Below are 15545 nucleotides of genomic sequence, written 5' to 3'. Positions count from 1 at the left end.
TTTATCTTCCATACTACCATAGACGTTCAGCTGTTATTTACATCCCGTTATTGGCTTCCGGAAGTTGTCACTTAACTAGCTGGATGGCACGCTCTGCTACATCTGAGAGCTGTCCTATAAAAGTTATTGTAGATTACATATCAACATTCATTTCTTAATGCAGACTTCGCACGTTTCTATGACTGTTTTACGAATGCCACTTTGTGGAACCACGAAAACTATTTGTACACATCAATTAGAAAAAAAGGAGAGTTTTCCAGAACGCCACCTTGAAGAAAAAGTACAGCGCAGGGCAACAAATGCTCTAAACGAAGAACTGCTCTACTTTGTCCAGCTGACTTTTGGGATGTTAAAGTGCACCACCAATCAGTCTACATGACGGTTTAACTCCTACAAATGCTACTGGCGCGTCACGGAGACCTTAGGCTCAATGGGTCATTTTCGTATTTTTTTTTCTGCCTCGTTAAGAGTCTTAGTATTGTTTTTGTTCTTCTAACTTCGTTTACTTGCTTATCTTCCTTGGACACCTCTCTAATTTTGGTGGGAACTCTATTCAACAACGTTTTCTGATCCTCCTCCTACTTCTTCACACCACCGTGCCCTTTCATTTTCAATGGACTTTTCGTAAAGGTTTCGCAATATGACAGATCACCATTTCGCACTGTAAACTACGAATAATCGAGATACATTTTCCTATAGTACGGGGTGACATATCGTGGGCAGTTGAGACCGGGCAATACCGACAGACCAGGCAATAACGATACCACGGTTTTCTCAGCTCAGTAGCACTGCAGTCAGTGGGAGACAGTGCTGAAGCCTAGCGGACGATTCCAGAAACTGGCCGACAAGTTCTTGTACACGAAAGTCTTACAAAGGGTCTCAACATTAATTTTTATTACATTTTGATGTTATTTTTTTGTTTACGTTTAAACTGAGGTAGGCGTTTTTTAACTGTAGGAACTATAATGTAGGTAGATACTATGTTTTCTACTGTGTCTTTTAGTATGGGTTGTGTAACTTTCCAAGCACTAGCAAAGCCATTGAAGTCTGCTCTCTCCAATGATGTCTGAGTAGCTTAATATCGATAGACAATGTGGGGCAATATCGACAGGGTGTCGATATTTCGTACTCTCGAAATTTTACAAAAAGTATGTTTACACTTAACTAAGGCCTTATATCCAAATTATAAAGGCAAGGAGAAGAAAAAGAAAATCAGAGAGGGCTACAAGGACTCAAGACACCGTAAAAAGTGCATTAAGTTCACTGAAGTCAGGGAGATCACGAAACAGCGTATTGTAGGAGCTGACATTCCAAAATTACACTTAAATATCGATTAGAACCACTTTCTGACAAGATATTTTCCTGGGGGAAAAGGTCTGTTCTTACGCCTGAACAAGAATTAGTCAACCATATTACTATAGTGGCACAATTAGTCTGCGGCATCTCCCTGCTTAACTTCCAACGTACCGTCTATGAGGTTGCGTGAAAACTAGGCCTTAAGCACAATTCCAATAAAATTTCCAAAAGGGCTGGAGAAGTCTTAAAAGCAGAAAAAAATAGCTTAAAATAACCATCAGCAACAAGTCTTGACAGAGTCCTAGGTTTAAATAAAACTGAAGATCATTTGTTTTCATTCGTCTCGAACATTATTTTCTAAAAACGTGATGCTTACGTATTTTAATACATATTTAGGTAGTAAAATATGCTACTTTCATAGAACAGAAATTTTGTTCCGTCTATATGAAATACTGTTGGTATTACCCTGTGTCGATATTATCCACGCACTAGTTGCAATACCGACGCTTTGCAGACTTGAGACAATTGTGATATAGCTGCGAAGGTATTCATAATTTTTTCGATTTTTCTGGTACTGCTAAGTGCCTAACATTTCTGCGTCACGCAGGGTGCCACGAGCTCTTGGAGGAAGTGACAGAACCCGAAAAAAGTGGAAACGGCTCTTAATATCGTAGTTCTCTGTGAAAATTTGAAAAAGAAACACGATATATTTTGATTAAAATGTTCTCCGGGACGTCTACTTTGATGCATTGTTCATCCCAAGTTCGCCAGAAAATCAGTTACCGAGTTGCAAGGTGATTCGTGAAAAATTGTCTCAGGAAACTGTGTCCGAAAACCATTCACATAGTGAAAATACAGTGCCAGCTGATAACCAGTCCCCGAGCAGAAAAAATCGCCAACCCGGCCGGGAATCGAACGGGGGACACCGTGGATGTAGATCTAGAAGTTTATTTCCGGTGCACACTTATGTCTCGATTTTGTGAGCGAAAAATTGACATTTGTTTCACCACGTCACTCATTTGTTAGAAACTAATATTTTTCGAGTATGCTGTCTACGCTTATATAACATACATATGGGAAATGAAGTGTACAAAATTATTTTGTTACAGGTGCAATAGGGCACTGATGACCTCAGATGTTACGTCCCGTAGGGCTCAGAGCCATTTGAACAGGTGCATTAGGAGGTTTTCGGGAATTGCCGCTGGTGACCAATGTGCCGGCAGCAAGGGGTGTTTCCACCAAGTGCAGCGGATACAGGGAGCGTCCAATGTAGACACAAAAATTTCGTGATAACAAAAGTGTGAGGAATGGAACTTTATCATCAGACTCTGCATTAAATTTTAATTCTCTTCAAAAAAATGAAGAAGATTGTCTACTTTTCCTACTTCGAAAGAGGGCTACCCCCTTAAGGTGTTGGTATTCCTCCGGTGTCCCCTGTAGCGGCTACAGGCGTCCACATTTGCGCAGATCGTCCCCCAGCAGGACGCTAGAGGGAGGTAGTGGGTGGCGGGAGGGGCCGGAGTGGGTGGGGGAGAGGAGGCTAAATGACGACTGAGGCTGCCCCCGGGTGGCGACGTGCGCGCGTGGCGAAGTGATGTGTGCGGCCGCTTTATCTGGCCTCGCACGACAGGTGCGTCCGACTGCCGCGCCGGTGCGTGTCTTCAGCCACGCGCCGTTTGTCTGCGGCGCCGGCGGCGCTGCAGCGAGGAGGAACGGAGGTTCTGCAAAGCAGGAGCGCACGATCTCCTCGCTGCCTCGAGTTTCAGCAGTGCGTCTTGTTAGCGCTGCTACAGGACTCTGAACTGGCTTCTCAACAAAGGAGATCTGTGTCTGTCGCCTGGTCGTCGCGCCTCGCTCGTTTAGGCAAATGCTGGGCTGGTTCCCAATTCCAGTACGGGAAATACAGCAAACAAGTATCCGGATGCTCAAAGCCACCGACCGACCGCCGTGTCTTACTATGCAGACCGGCACCATCGAGTACGAATACGGAGGGACGCGCAGTAAGCAAACAGCTGTCCCGGGCCGTTGTCAGTTTTTCTGACTAGAAGCCGCTACTGCGCGGTCAAATAGCTCCTCAGTCGGCATCACGAGACTCGGTGTACGTCGTTAGGCCGACAGTGCATGGCGGCACGGATGGTCACCCATCCAACTTCCAGCCACGCCCGATGGCACGTAACTTCGGTGATCCGACGGGAACCATTGAAACACGAGATAAAAACAGTTGAAGTACGATAATACACAGAAGACAAGTTCACGTAATTCACCGACGGGTGGCGCAAGCACTCTGGCCCAGTATATGGCTCCGTCCTACGTATATCTCGCGAAGAGACCATGAGGATAAAATCAGAGAGATTAGAGCCCACACAGAAGCATACCGACAATCGATTTGATATAATCCATTATGGAGTCGAGGTAGCAGTAGTCGTTATACTGGTTATCACTGTTAGCATTCAACCGCGATTCTTATACATATTTTAACAACGCGTTTCGAGAGACAATGCTCTCATCATCAGGTTGTAAAATCTATGTCATGAAATTAAACGGACTATTTTGTCTTTTTAGTCCGTTTAATTTCATGACATAGATTTTACAACCTGATGATGAGAGCATTGTTTCTCGAAACGCGTTGTTAAAATATGTATAAGAATCGCGGTTGAATGCTAACAGTGGTAACCATACCGACAATCCTTCTTTCCACGAACGATACGAGACTGGAACAGAAGGGAGAACCGATAGAGGTACTCAGGGTACCCTCCGCCACACACCGTCAGGTGGCTTGCGGAGTATGGATGTAGATGTAGATGTATTCTCACGAAGTTCAAAAAATGGTTCAATTGGCTCTGAGCACTATGGGACTTAACTTCTGAGGTCATCAGTCCCCTACAACTTAGAACTACTTAAACCTAACTAACCTGACATCACACACATCCATGCCCGAGGCAGGATTCGAACCTGCGACCGTAGTGATCGCGCGGTTCCAGACTGTAGCGCCTAGAACCCCTCGGCCACCTCGGCCGGCTATTCTCACAAAGTAATGCGTGCAATCGACAGGTGACGTCAAACTGATTCAACATTTCTAGATTACCAAAAGGCTTTTCACACCACTTCTCACAAGAGACTTCTAATGTCTGTCTAGGGAGTGTCGTCCCAGCTGTGCGAGTGCGTTCGTAATTTCCTGTCAAAAATTTCGCAGTTTGTAGTCACTGACGGAGAGTCACTGAATGAAACTGATCTCATGTCTGGCGTTCTTCAAGGAATTGAGCACTTTTCTTAATCTATATAGACGATTTATGGGACAATCTGGACAGCCCTTTTAGATTATTTACAGGTGTTGCTGTTCTTTACCGTCTAAGAAACTCGTCATAAAATCAAAATCAATAGTAAAATGATTTGGACTTTGGGTGGAAAACATCAAAAACAAACATGATTTTTCGTTGCGGTAGCTCTTTGCGACAAATTTCAGTCACCAACTTTCTCCACCGAATTCGAAGATGTTTTGTTGACTCCCGCGAACATGGGGAGAAACGTGCATCGTAATAAAATGAGAGGAATCAGAGATCGCAAAGGGAAGATTGTTTTTTTCACGTACTATTCGAGAGAGGGAAGGTAGAGAAATAGGCTAAAATGGCTAAAATGGCTCATATGGCTCTGAGCACTTTGCGACTTCACTTCTCAGGTCATCAGTCGCCTAGAACTTAGAACTAATTAAATCTAACTAACCTAAGGACATCACACCGGCAATAGGCTAAAAGCGGATCTACAAATCACTTAAGCGTTCATTGCAGAGTATTTATGTAGATGTAGATGCAGATGCAGATGTACATCATGTACGACGAGATATATGCTACAAAGCAAATAGCAGAACTGACTGAGTTCCTCTTTTTGGAGACAGTCATTTCTGACGGTAATGGTTGTTTTATAGAAATTAGAAATCCGGCGTTTTCCTGTGTCAGCTTCGAAGGTACTGCGAAAGAAGTAATAGCGACCATGTTCAGCAAATGAAGAAATGTTCTTCCAGCTACCTCTGGATCTGAAGAACGTCTCCCACCTCGAGAGCCTCCAGGGAGTAATTCTTAGCGGCACTGGCTTCTGGAGTTCTCAGTTTGTTCTCTGATAAGTACAATTTTATTATCACTAGAGCGGAGTGGTAGCACTTTTGCCATTTAGGATACGTTGTTTCTGAAGATGGGTAGCAGCTCTGCGGAAATCTGACTTCAGGTAGCCCTTGCTAAACTTGCGTTGACGAACGCGTACGTGGACGACAAGATTACGAAGATGTTCGCAAAAATCTTTTGTCCGAAGAGGGAAATCTCTGAGAGCCTGACAACAACTATAAGAGGTAAAACGCCAGTAATGTGGGCATGGAGGAGTGTCGTGAGAGGAACGAATCAGTTTGTCCAATAAATAAATAAAAGAACATCAGATAGAACGAAGATAAAAGTTCTATGTCATATAATAAGGTGAAAATAGACATAAAAAAAGCCTTTGAAAACGACATATTGGCCCAAATTGCCCGATGTAAAACTAGGAAAGACTTCAGTGGATATCTGAGGAAGATATACGGATAGCAGGTCATGAAAATAGGAGCAGCCGAACAACGAAGTAGTCGCACAGTTAAGGCTTGGTAATTAGAGTAATGGTGATTGTGGAATGGTTGTAATGGGGTCCGTGCGACAACGATGAGTCGTTTGAAGAACTAAGCGACAACATTCACACACTGGACGCTGAATTGGCGTCATTCAGAAATGCACGCCTACTGATTATGGACCACAAATTTCCCCCTCTTTACTTCCACGCTCTTTCGTCGCAGGGGACTTTTCCTGGCTATGGAAGAGTGACTCTTTCTTTACATTTTACCCAATAATTGTTACTTGATAGTGACTACACAGCAGTAAATTTTAATAACGTGGCGACGAACTCCATGACTGTCACTAACTTTTTTTTCTTATTTCATTTTCAAGTTATTTTTCTCACCAACGTACTGGATTCGTTTTCTGGGTATTTGAGATTATGCACAATGACTTTTACCATGCCGGCCGCGGTGGTCTAGCGGTTCTGGCGCTGCAGTCCGGAACCGCGGGACTGCTACGGTCGCAGGTTCGAATCCTGCCTCGGGCATGGGTGTGTGTGATGTCCTTAGGTTAGTTAGGTTTAAGTAGTTCTAAGTTCTAGGGGACTTATGACCTAAGATGTTGAGTCCCATAGTGCTCAGAGCCATTTGAACCATTTTTTTTTACTTTTACCACCTTGGGGGATCCCCTCCAGACGATGACATTCTTACATGCCTCTGAACACGAATTCTGGCTTCAACTTCAGGAGCAGCGGTTACGACATTCTGGCGAGATAAAGAAAAAGCCGTAGCACTTAATACTAGACGCTGCTCAACATGATACAGATATGAAAACAACGGGGTTTTCCTGCGACATGACGCATAAGTTCTTGTTACTGCAGCTTGTTTCCTGAATTCCTGTGAAAGAGCGTGAGCTCGTGTCTTAGACACAAAAGCAAGATAGTAAAGTGTTTGACAACCGTAATTTTTATACATGTAACTACTTCCTGCAATGCAGCTGATTTCGTCATAATGAAAATTGCAACAAATTACCGAACCCCTACCTTTTTTAATGATAACAACCACAGGCTTCTGTGTCAGCCCAAAAGACAAAAAAAAAAAAAAAAAAAACAGAGAGAAAACTTCTTTTTCCAGACGGATCATTGTAATGAGCTTTACATACTTCTCTTGCAACCAAGAATTTTCGTCGTTTGTAAGTACACTTGTTCACAATTGAGATGGAAAGCAGTAATGGTATTTCTTGATACTGCACATTTCTCATGAACTACAGGCAGTAGGCTAAATTAAATATTGTAATTACTAATTTCGTCAGCTGTCTAGATAATTATATTTTCTTCGTTATTAATCACAAGTGTTGAAGTTGGAAGCATCGTCCTTACTACTTCAGCTTGATTCTGAGGAAACTTCACTGAGATGCTAACGAGATCAGGATACTTGTTTCCAATGACGAAGGACGCAGTCCAGCCCACACTGTTATTAGCTGAAGTCTTGAAGCTGAAGCTTTCCATTGTACATTTTCTACTAATAAAAAACACACAAATATTTTAAGACAGTGTGAGCAGTTTTTTTTTAAGAACTAAAGCTAGTGATGATTCCTTTTCCAACTTTCAGTGTAAAAGCGAATACTTTGCGAATGAACTTCTCCTGACCAACGGTGGTTAACTAGAGTTTTCTGTTCACCAGATTTTCTCCTCCCTGTCCAGTTGCGGCAGTAAGAGGGAAGTTTAGAATATACCACGGTGTTAGGACCACTGTGCCAACACCCTGAGTGGAGAAACAAATTTAGTGCACATTTGCCAATTTACAACCATCTAGGACCATCTAAATTTTTTTATATAGTATTACTAAACCTGCTAATGTCATGATTTCCAGAAGGTAAATTATAAAATATTTAGCTGCCTCTCTCCCCCCCCCCCCCCCCCCACCTTCGCAAGAATTTCAGAAATGTTTGCTACATATTGGCCAATCTACGAACGTGTGTGTCATGATGTATGCATTCTCAGTGGGTGGGGATGACGGAAACTGCGCTTGCATTTGACATTTGTGGCACCTGTATTTCAGATTAGCAACTACAGCGCGCTACTTGCGCAGAACACGCCAGAACCTTCACATCTAGAGTACCTAAAATCTAATGCTTACTTGTTACTCAAAATATGGGGAAGAAATCGTTTCTTACATGATATCGGCAAAATGCAGTTCATTTGAGCTCAGAATGTCTAACCAAAATACTCCCTATAAACCGACAGGGCGTTATCACCAGAATACAGCAATTTTTATTGTTTATCTATTTTTATTTTTTCCCCCGAAGCTGTCATGCTCCGAACTTCTAGACCACTGACGATGATATGTTAGCGTTCTCTGGAGCATTCCTCAGCAGGGTGCACGGTTCGAGATTAGTGATTTCACTGAATCTTTCTACACATACCAAAATTCACTCGTAAAACCGTTTCGCCACTACGTTATTTCTCTCCTTTAACGTCGTGACTGTCGCTATGACCAGATCTGTTAACGCTAAAACTACGTGAATGAGCGCAACACACATTCTCGATCTCCAAGTTGCGTTCACGTTATAATTTCCTGATCGACGTGTGACAAATATAGAAAAGTGGACACCCGAAATGTTACACTGAAGATAACTTTGTACAACAGTTGGTGTTTCTGGGTACAGCACCTTAGGCCAAACTTCGTAAGAGTGAAATTTAACTTTAAAACATTCATGGAAAAATGCGTTGAAAGATTTGCAGAAGAATGTTTTCAGTTGTTTTCACGTCCTGGAAGATTCTAGGACGACGAATTTTATGCAGGAATGTTTTTTTTATTTTCCACAAACAATTCATTTCTTAGTTAGGACGCACAGAGGAAAGGTAGGAGATATAAAACGTGCAAACCAGCGCCGAATGCTTCGTCACTTGTTTCTGTTATCTGTAAACTGTAAACTCACAAGCACTGTATAGTTTGCATAAACACGTTTCCGCTTGTCTTGTATGTTGTGATTTCGTACGCTAAACAGGTGGAGGGCTCCTTTTCCGCGAGTACTTGACCATGCACACAACACTGGACCGTGAGAAAAGGTGGACCTTTCAAACCTTTTACTTAAATTTCATTCTCCGTCGTTTTTCTGTGCCGAATAGGATACAGTACTACAAAAGAACATTTATATTGAGGTAATAACAGGAAAATTCCTCCGATTGGACATTTGTATTAATTTCAAAAACCGACTCTTGTGTGAATGAAGATACTTGTTTCTGTCCGATAAGACTGGGCGGGTCGTTGAGGTTGACACTAACAACAGAACCACTGTTCTTATCATCGCTGGAACCAAATTAGTACAATCGTCCATTCTCCCTTCTCAGAGTAACGACTCTCATGCGAGAACAGTCATTTAGAGCTCACGGAAGGCAATTTAGACTCGCCACTGAAGACGTAGAGACCGCTTTGTGACTCCTCAGCGTAGTGTTTGTTTCTGCCGACTGGTGTGCCGCCACTAGACATTAGAATAACACACACGCAGCGTCACAGACGTATACGAGACACTGGCAGCCGGGTTTAAATGTTTGCCGAGAACATTACTTCTCACGTGGCTTCTTAGACAGCTAAACATGCCGGGCACGTTCTAGACTAGAGAGAGCGCGTACACCCTTCTTTAAGCCAGTGGTTTTCTCGAATAAGGCAGACACTAATTACTTCCACTATTAGGCTAACCTCTGTGCATTACTGCCAGCGGAGCTAGTTAGGTAAGAATTCAAAGACAGCGCCGTGCCTCAACGCAAAGGTACATCTCTGGAAAATGTCGCCGAGTTGGGTGACACACACATTGACTGTGTGTAATAATGTTGACAAGGCTCAGCCCGATGATATCTCGCACGCAATGATACGAATGTGGGACTAGCAAGACACACTGATGACACGAATCACGTGAAATATTACTTACGTCACCTAATTTCATTCAACTGTGTGTTACGTATTACGGTGTCGGGTACTTCTGCGCATTCGACAGCGATGATATTAACCTAAAAGTGTTTGCGTAGTAGTTCAGACGCTTTCGCTGATTCTAATACTTGCACGCGCATGTAGAATTTCTTCTGATTTTCATATTTTTTAGGGAGAAAGATACGACAGAAGTGGATTTAATCAATAATCTGTGAATAAATATTTATCGGTATTCTTGTCACTTGACGTTCGTTTGTACACTTTCAACAACCTACTCTGTCATCACCGCTGTCGTTCTAATACGCCATGAGGTACTTTTGTTAATAGTTGGTCGAATGATTTAACGGAGACGAAAAGGTGCGTCGTCGCACCAAGAAAAACAAGAAAAATTTATCCAAGAATATTTGCCGCGTAAAACTACGCTCAACATAATGTTATGTGATCTACGCACGACGTGACGTTTTTGAGGAGCTGACTTCGGCTTTGACCGGCACGAGAGGGCCAGTGGAAAACAAAACCGAATATTTACACAGTGCCTGATGCTGTTTTCTAGCTGAAATGTTTACCTCAGCAGGTGTTTCGCTCACGAGAATTGCCGAGAAGTGTTCACTGGACGTAAAATAATTTCTACAAGATTTCGTGATAGACAAACGGGACGAAGCCTAGGAGGCGCAGACGCAGAACTTTTGGAAGAAATTACTACAGCGACGCAGCGAAATTCTGTGAGCAGGTAACTTCGGCTTTGGTTGTCCCCACAGTTTCAGCTCCTGAAACAGCTGAAGTGTTTACGACAGTAGGTGTGGCGGTAGATAACTGTCATTTCTTGTTTTCCGCAAAGAAGTTATGGCTCACAGACAGAAAGTTTTGTTTAAATAACATTGTCATCTCTGAGATAGAAGCGTATTTTTGAGAACTTGGCAATTCTTATTTTTTATGGGGGTTAAAAAAGGTACGCAACATTGGGAAAAGTGTATATGCCCAATGGTTGAATCGCAGAAAAAGAGGTTCCGGTACTGTGATCTGTTGTTTTTAAAACTTACACTTCTTAAAACGTTATTTTACCACTCTTCTGCGTATTTTAAAAGTGTGAATACAACACTTGCTTTGCATCTCTTCAGCCTCAGTGAAAATGCTATCGCACCACCTCTCAAAATCTGCGGTTCTGAATTAATTTCGTCAGAGATACCGGTATCGCATACCGGTGCATACTGTCACAAATTAAGCACTGTATACACCTAACTGGCAAGTATGTTGAAATGTAAATAACGCGGTTTTGAGACAAAAGGCGTAAGTTGCAGTCATGGGGAGTTATTTAACTACCTCGTACAGGTGTTAGCTTTAGGGGAAAAGACACGGGATAACGTGTACCGACAAGGTTTCGTGATGAAGAAACGCAGTTGGAGATGCACAGTGACGCAGTATGTTTGTGAGCAGATAACTTCGGCGCCGGCTGGTGCCGTGGGACTGACGGGTTTACATCGACAGATGTGGCGCACGAGATTTCAGGGGAAGTAAATTTGCACTTTGTAACGGATCCCGACAAGGTTTCGTGATAAGGGTGGGTCCAGCAAGGAAGCGGCGGCGTGCGACTCACCTGCTATGGCCATCCACGGGTAGAAGGTGTGGTTGGTCGGCTGCTGGTGCACCACGGCCGGCTGCGCGACGGAGCTGTTGATGGAGCATTGGTTCCAGGAGCCGAGCGTCCCGCCCCCGGGAGCCGATGCCCTGCCGCCAGACGCCGCCCCCGGAGAGGCGGCGGGGTCTCCGCCGACGAGTCCCGCGTAGCCCGCCGCCGCGCCGCCCCCGGCGACGCGCGAGTCGGGCGTGCAGGCGGCGGGCCGCACGGGGGCGCCCACGAGCCCTCCGCCCCCGGCGCCGCCGCCCGCGCCGCCCCCGCCACCACCGCCGCCGCCCGCGCCGCCGCCGCCGCTCTGCCACACGTCCTTGGCGGCGGCGACGACGGCCGCGTAGCCGTTTTGGTGGCCGCCGCCCCCGGCGCCGCTGACGGGCGTCGTCGCCTCCGACTTGCTGCAGTCGGGCTTGCCCGCGCTGTAGTTGGCGACCGCCTGCGGGTCGCCGGCGCCCGCCGCCGCCCCCGCCGCCCCCGCGCCGCCGCCGGCTCCGTACAGCTTGCACGTGGCGGCGGCGATGCTGGCGTCGTAGGGCGAGTCCTGCGGCGGGCGCGCCGCCTGGTGCAGCCCGTGGTGGTGGTGATGGTGGTGCTGTGAAGACGTGTACGGCGACATGCCCAGCCCGAGCGGGAAGCTGCGGTAGGCGGCGGCGGCGGCCGCCGCCGCCGTCTGGTCGTGGTGGTGGCCGGGCCCTCCGCCCCCGGCCGCCCCCGACGCCGCCTGGTGGTGGTGCGCCCCGTAGAAGCCCGACTGCTCGAAGTACGAGTTCATCGTGGCGAAGTCCGTCGCGGATCTGTCGGGCTCGGCGACTGCGGGGAGCGAAACGAAGTCGCTCCTCGGCGGTCTGCCTTGGTACAGTGAGAAAATTTTTCCGGCTCGCGCGAACCCCGAGTCAGTGACCTCCCCTCCTCGTCAGCGCCGATCCCCGAAGAGCTGGCGCGCCTTCAGGGCTCCCTCCGGTAGCTTCTGGCTGCCCTGCTGCCGGAGACACTCATACAATTCTCACTGGGCTTCTCTCTCCGCCGTTCACGCCGTCATCGAGACGACACTGTGCAGTCGGTGGGCCCGTTCTTGCCGCTGAGACACTTCTGCCTGGAAGGGGGTGTGGCTGGCCGCTCTGACGCACACACCGCACTGCGATACACGTTCGCGTCTCAGTTCCAAATCAAACACCAGAGCTCACCACCAAATAAACAGCAACTCTTCCACGGTGCCACAGAATTTCTGCCGCAACAGTGACACGAACCCAAAAGCACAGTTCTTAGAAACCGATGTCAACAATATTGCTCCTCAGTACTCAGTCACTCGCCGCGAGCGGAATAAAAGCAGTGGCAACCGACTGTCACAGTAGTCGAGAGCTGGGCTCGTGGCGACACATGGTGGCACTGTTTACACCTCGTGACAAGTCCTCGCCGAAGCACTCCGCGATCGGCAACATCTGCCAAAGCAAGCAAGACGCTTCCACAGCGGAGGGGGGGAAAACAAAAAAGAAAACGATGGTCGTAATCAAACAGTATTTCACTGCAAATGTCTCCCTCTTCTTTCTCTCTTGTCTCTATTCTGTTTTCTCTACTCACGAGCCAGACAGGAAAAATAAACACTTTGTCACGCGGCTGAGACTACTGTCACTGGCAGTTCGAAACGCGTGCAGTCGTGTAGAGTGGCGGTAGAATTCACACAGCTTCAACCAGTTTCCATCACAGCCAGTAGTCACCGACGCCGCGAATAAACCGTGGAGTCTCGGCCAATTTCGCAAGCAGCTTCCCTCCAACTCGCAATCAGTTGTCTGAAGAGTCCGTGGCTGGTATTTTAATTATTATGACACGAATAAAAAAAATGAGGAATAACTAGCGTAATAACAGTGACTATTAATGTAGACACACCTCTTTACAGTCCGTAACGACGTGATAATTGCGGTAATTACGACGTATTGTGGCCAACACAGCGTAAAAGTTTATGCAGCAGTAATAATGGCAGTATTTTATTGTTATTGTTTGTTATTATTGCTCAGGGACGTCAAAAATGTGAGTGTCCTCGTTTTATAACAGCTTCCGCCATTCACAACTGTGGTACAGCTCCACTGTGGAGGTCGTGCTACTGTGCTCCGTCGGCGACAAGTAGCGTCGCTATGGACCTGACGTTTTAGAACACGTAAAATCGTCACTGTTTTTTATTATTATTATTATTTTCGCCTCCCCTCCAGCGATGTGGGCGGAGGAGGGAGTGTGAGTTGGCCGTGCTGTCTCGCCGGCAGGAGTCGGAGGTGCCCGGAATGGGAGCGTCGACGCCGTCGTCGTCGTCGCCGGCGCCGTCGGAGAGCGCGACCGCTTCGCTTCCTGTTGCGACTGCACAGCACACAGCACTGCGATGGCGTTCGCCTGGCACGCGCGCACGCACAAGACTGAATCGGCGCGGCGCCGGCGGTGAGGCATAACCCGCCCCTGCCGCCCCTATCGGCCCCCCACCGCCGCCGCTATCACGCCGGTAGCCGGCGGCCGCCCCTCCGCCCCCCTGCCCCCCGCAGGGCGCGCTCTTCCTCCCCCCTCTCCCCCAACACCCGGCAGCGCCAGGCGCCACTCCATCCCCACCACGCCGGCACCTCCGCGTCTCCGGCGCGCGCGCTGCGTTCGCGTGCTGGGCTGTCCGTCCGTCCGCTTCGCTACCTGCCGGCGTATCACCCCCTGTGTGGGGGTGTATGTCTGTGACTGTGTGCGTTTGTGTGTCTGTGTCGATCTATCTCCGTCCCTCACTGTGTTGGTGACGTACTGTGTGAGACAAGTGTTGACAGGCCGGCTCTGAGATGTGAGGCCCGTTCCTTATCGCTGCCGCTTCTGTGACAAATTTCGGCGGGGCGTGAGCAGCTGCAGTCTGTACAGTCCGGCGGCAGCTTTCGTGCCTCGCGACTGAGGGTCCCCGGTTGGATTCCTGCCGGGAGCGATAATTTTCACCTGTGTTGAGAACTGTGCAGTCGGTAGGTACACGCTTTTCTTCAGAAGGGAAGTTGTCATCTGTTGTCATCTACGCAGCACTAAATCGTATTTGTTTAACAGGGGTAGTTTCGGTCCTAAGCCCATCCTCAGGCACCAGAATATTTGACTTTTCAAATACGAGAAGAACAGCAATCTCTCGCTGCCTCTGTGAGGCACTGCTGCGTCCGTGTGTAGGTGCGCGCGCAAGAACATCTAGCAGTACCTCACGAAGGCAGCGAGAGATTGCTGTTCCTCTCGTACTTCAAAAGAAAAATATTCTGGTGCCTGAGGATGGGCTTAGGACCGAAAATACCCCATGCTAAACAAATATAAGATTTAGTGCTCCGTGCGCATGTCACAGGTGTTGACATGTGGGCTCTGACATGTGGGCCTGCTCCTTATCGCAACTGCTTTTGCGACAAATTTCGGTTGTCGGGTGCAGTACTGTCTGTCGTCCATCTATAGAGTCCGGTGGCAACGTTCGCGCTTCTCGTGCCCCTGGTTCGACTCGAGGCAGGGACAATAATCTTCGATTCTGGTGAGAACCGTCCGATGGGTAGGTACTGGCGGCATGAGATGCGCTAGCTCGTTGCGAAACCACTGACAAAAGGGAACCATTAAGGATCGTGTGGGGAAGAACAAGAACCACTCTAGTGTGACACGCAGATTTTAAAGTTGTAACTATGACAAAAATTGCAAAAAGTGAACTTTTACGGGCGGAAATGTCAGACTTGTCAAATGTTCTGGGCCATTATGTCTGGTCGGATCTATCTCTCATTGAAACCCAACGATCTTAGAAAATATCTTCAAAGGGGGATCTAGCTTTATCGAACGTCCGACGCTCTCCTTGGCTAGCTACTAACGTCTCTGACTTTGAAGTCAGGATGTGCATCGGACGTTCGAAAAAGTTACAATTACCTCTGAAGATGTCCTCCGCAGATGGAGACGAAACGTCGTGTTTCAATAAAAAATTCATCTAACCACGACACACCAACCGGAACATTTTATTAAATCTGACGATCATAACTTAACAGAAAATTAATTGTTATTATTATTATTATTATTGCCGGCCGTTGTGGCCGTGCGGTTCTAGGCGCTTGAGTTTGGAACCGCGTGACCGCTACGGTCGCAGGTTCGAATCCTGTCTCG

The 15545-nt window shown here is 47.0% G+C and overlaps 1 protein-coding gene across 1 annotated transcript in view; it reads right to left on the bottom strand.

The window, feature by feature from the left end:
* Nucleotides 1–13810, bottom strand: part of LOC126215070 (homeotic protein ultrabithorax-like) — a 976291-nt gene extending 962481 nt beyond the window's left edge. The window contains exon 1 of the mRNA XM_049941718.1: nt 11391–13810. Within this exon, the coding sequence (XP_049797675.1) occupies nt 11391–12198 (808 nt within the window). The 5' untranslated portion in view covers nt 12199–13810. The remainder of the gene's footprint in view (nt 1–11390) is intronic.
* Nucleotides 13811–15545: the final 1735 nt, after the last annotated feature.

The sequence above is a fragment of the Schistocerca nitens genome, chromosome 12, assembly GCF_023898315.1.
Source record: "Schistocerca nitens isolate TAMUIC-IGC-003100 chromosome 12, iqSchNite1.1, whole genome shotgun sequence".
NCBI classification, from domain to species: domain Eukaryota; kingdom Metazoa; phylum Arthropoda; class Insecta; order Orthoptera; family Acrididae; genus Schistocerca; species Schistocerca nitens.
The sequence above is the reverse complement of the archived record's forward strand: the minus strand, read 5'-3'. Positions and strand labels throughout refer to the sequence as shown.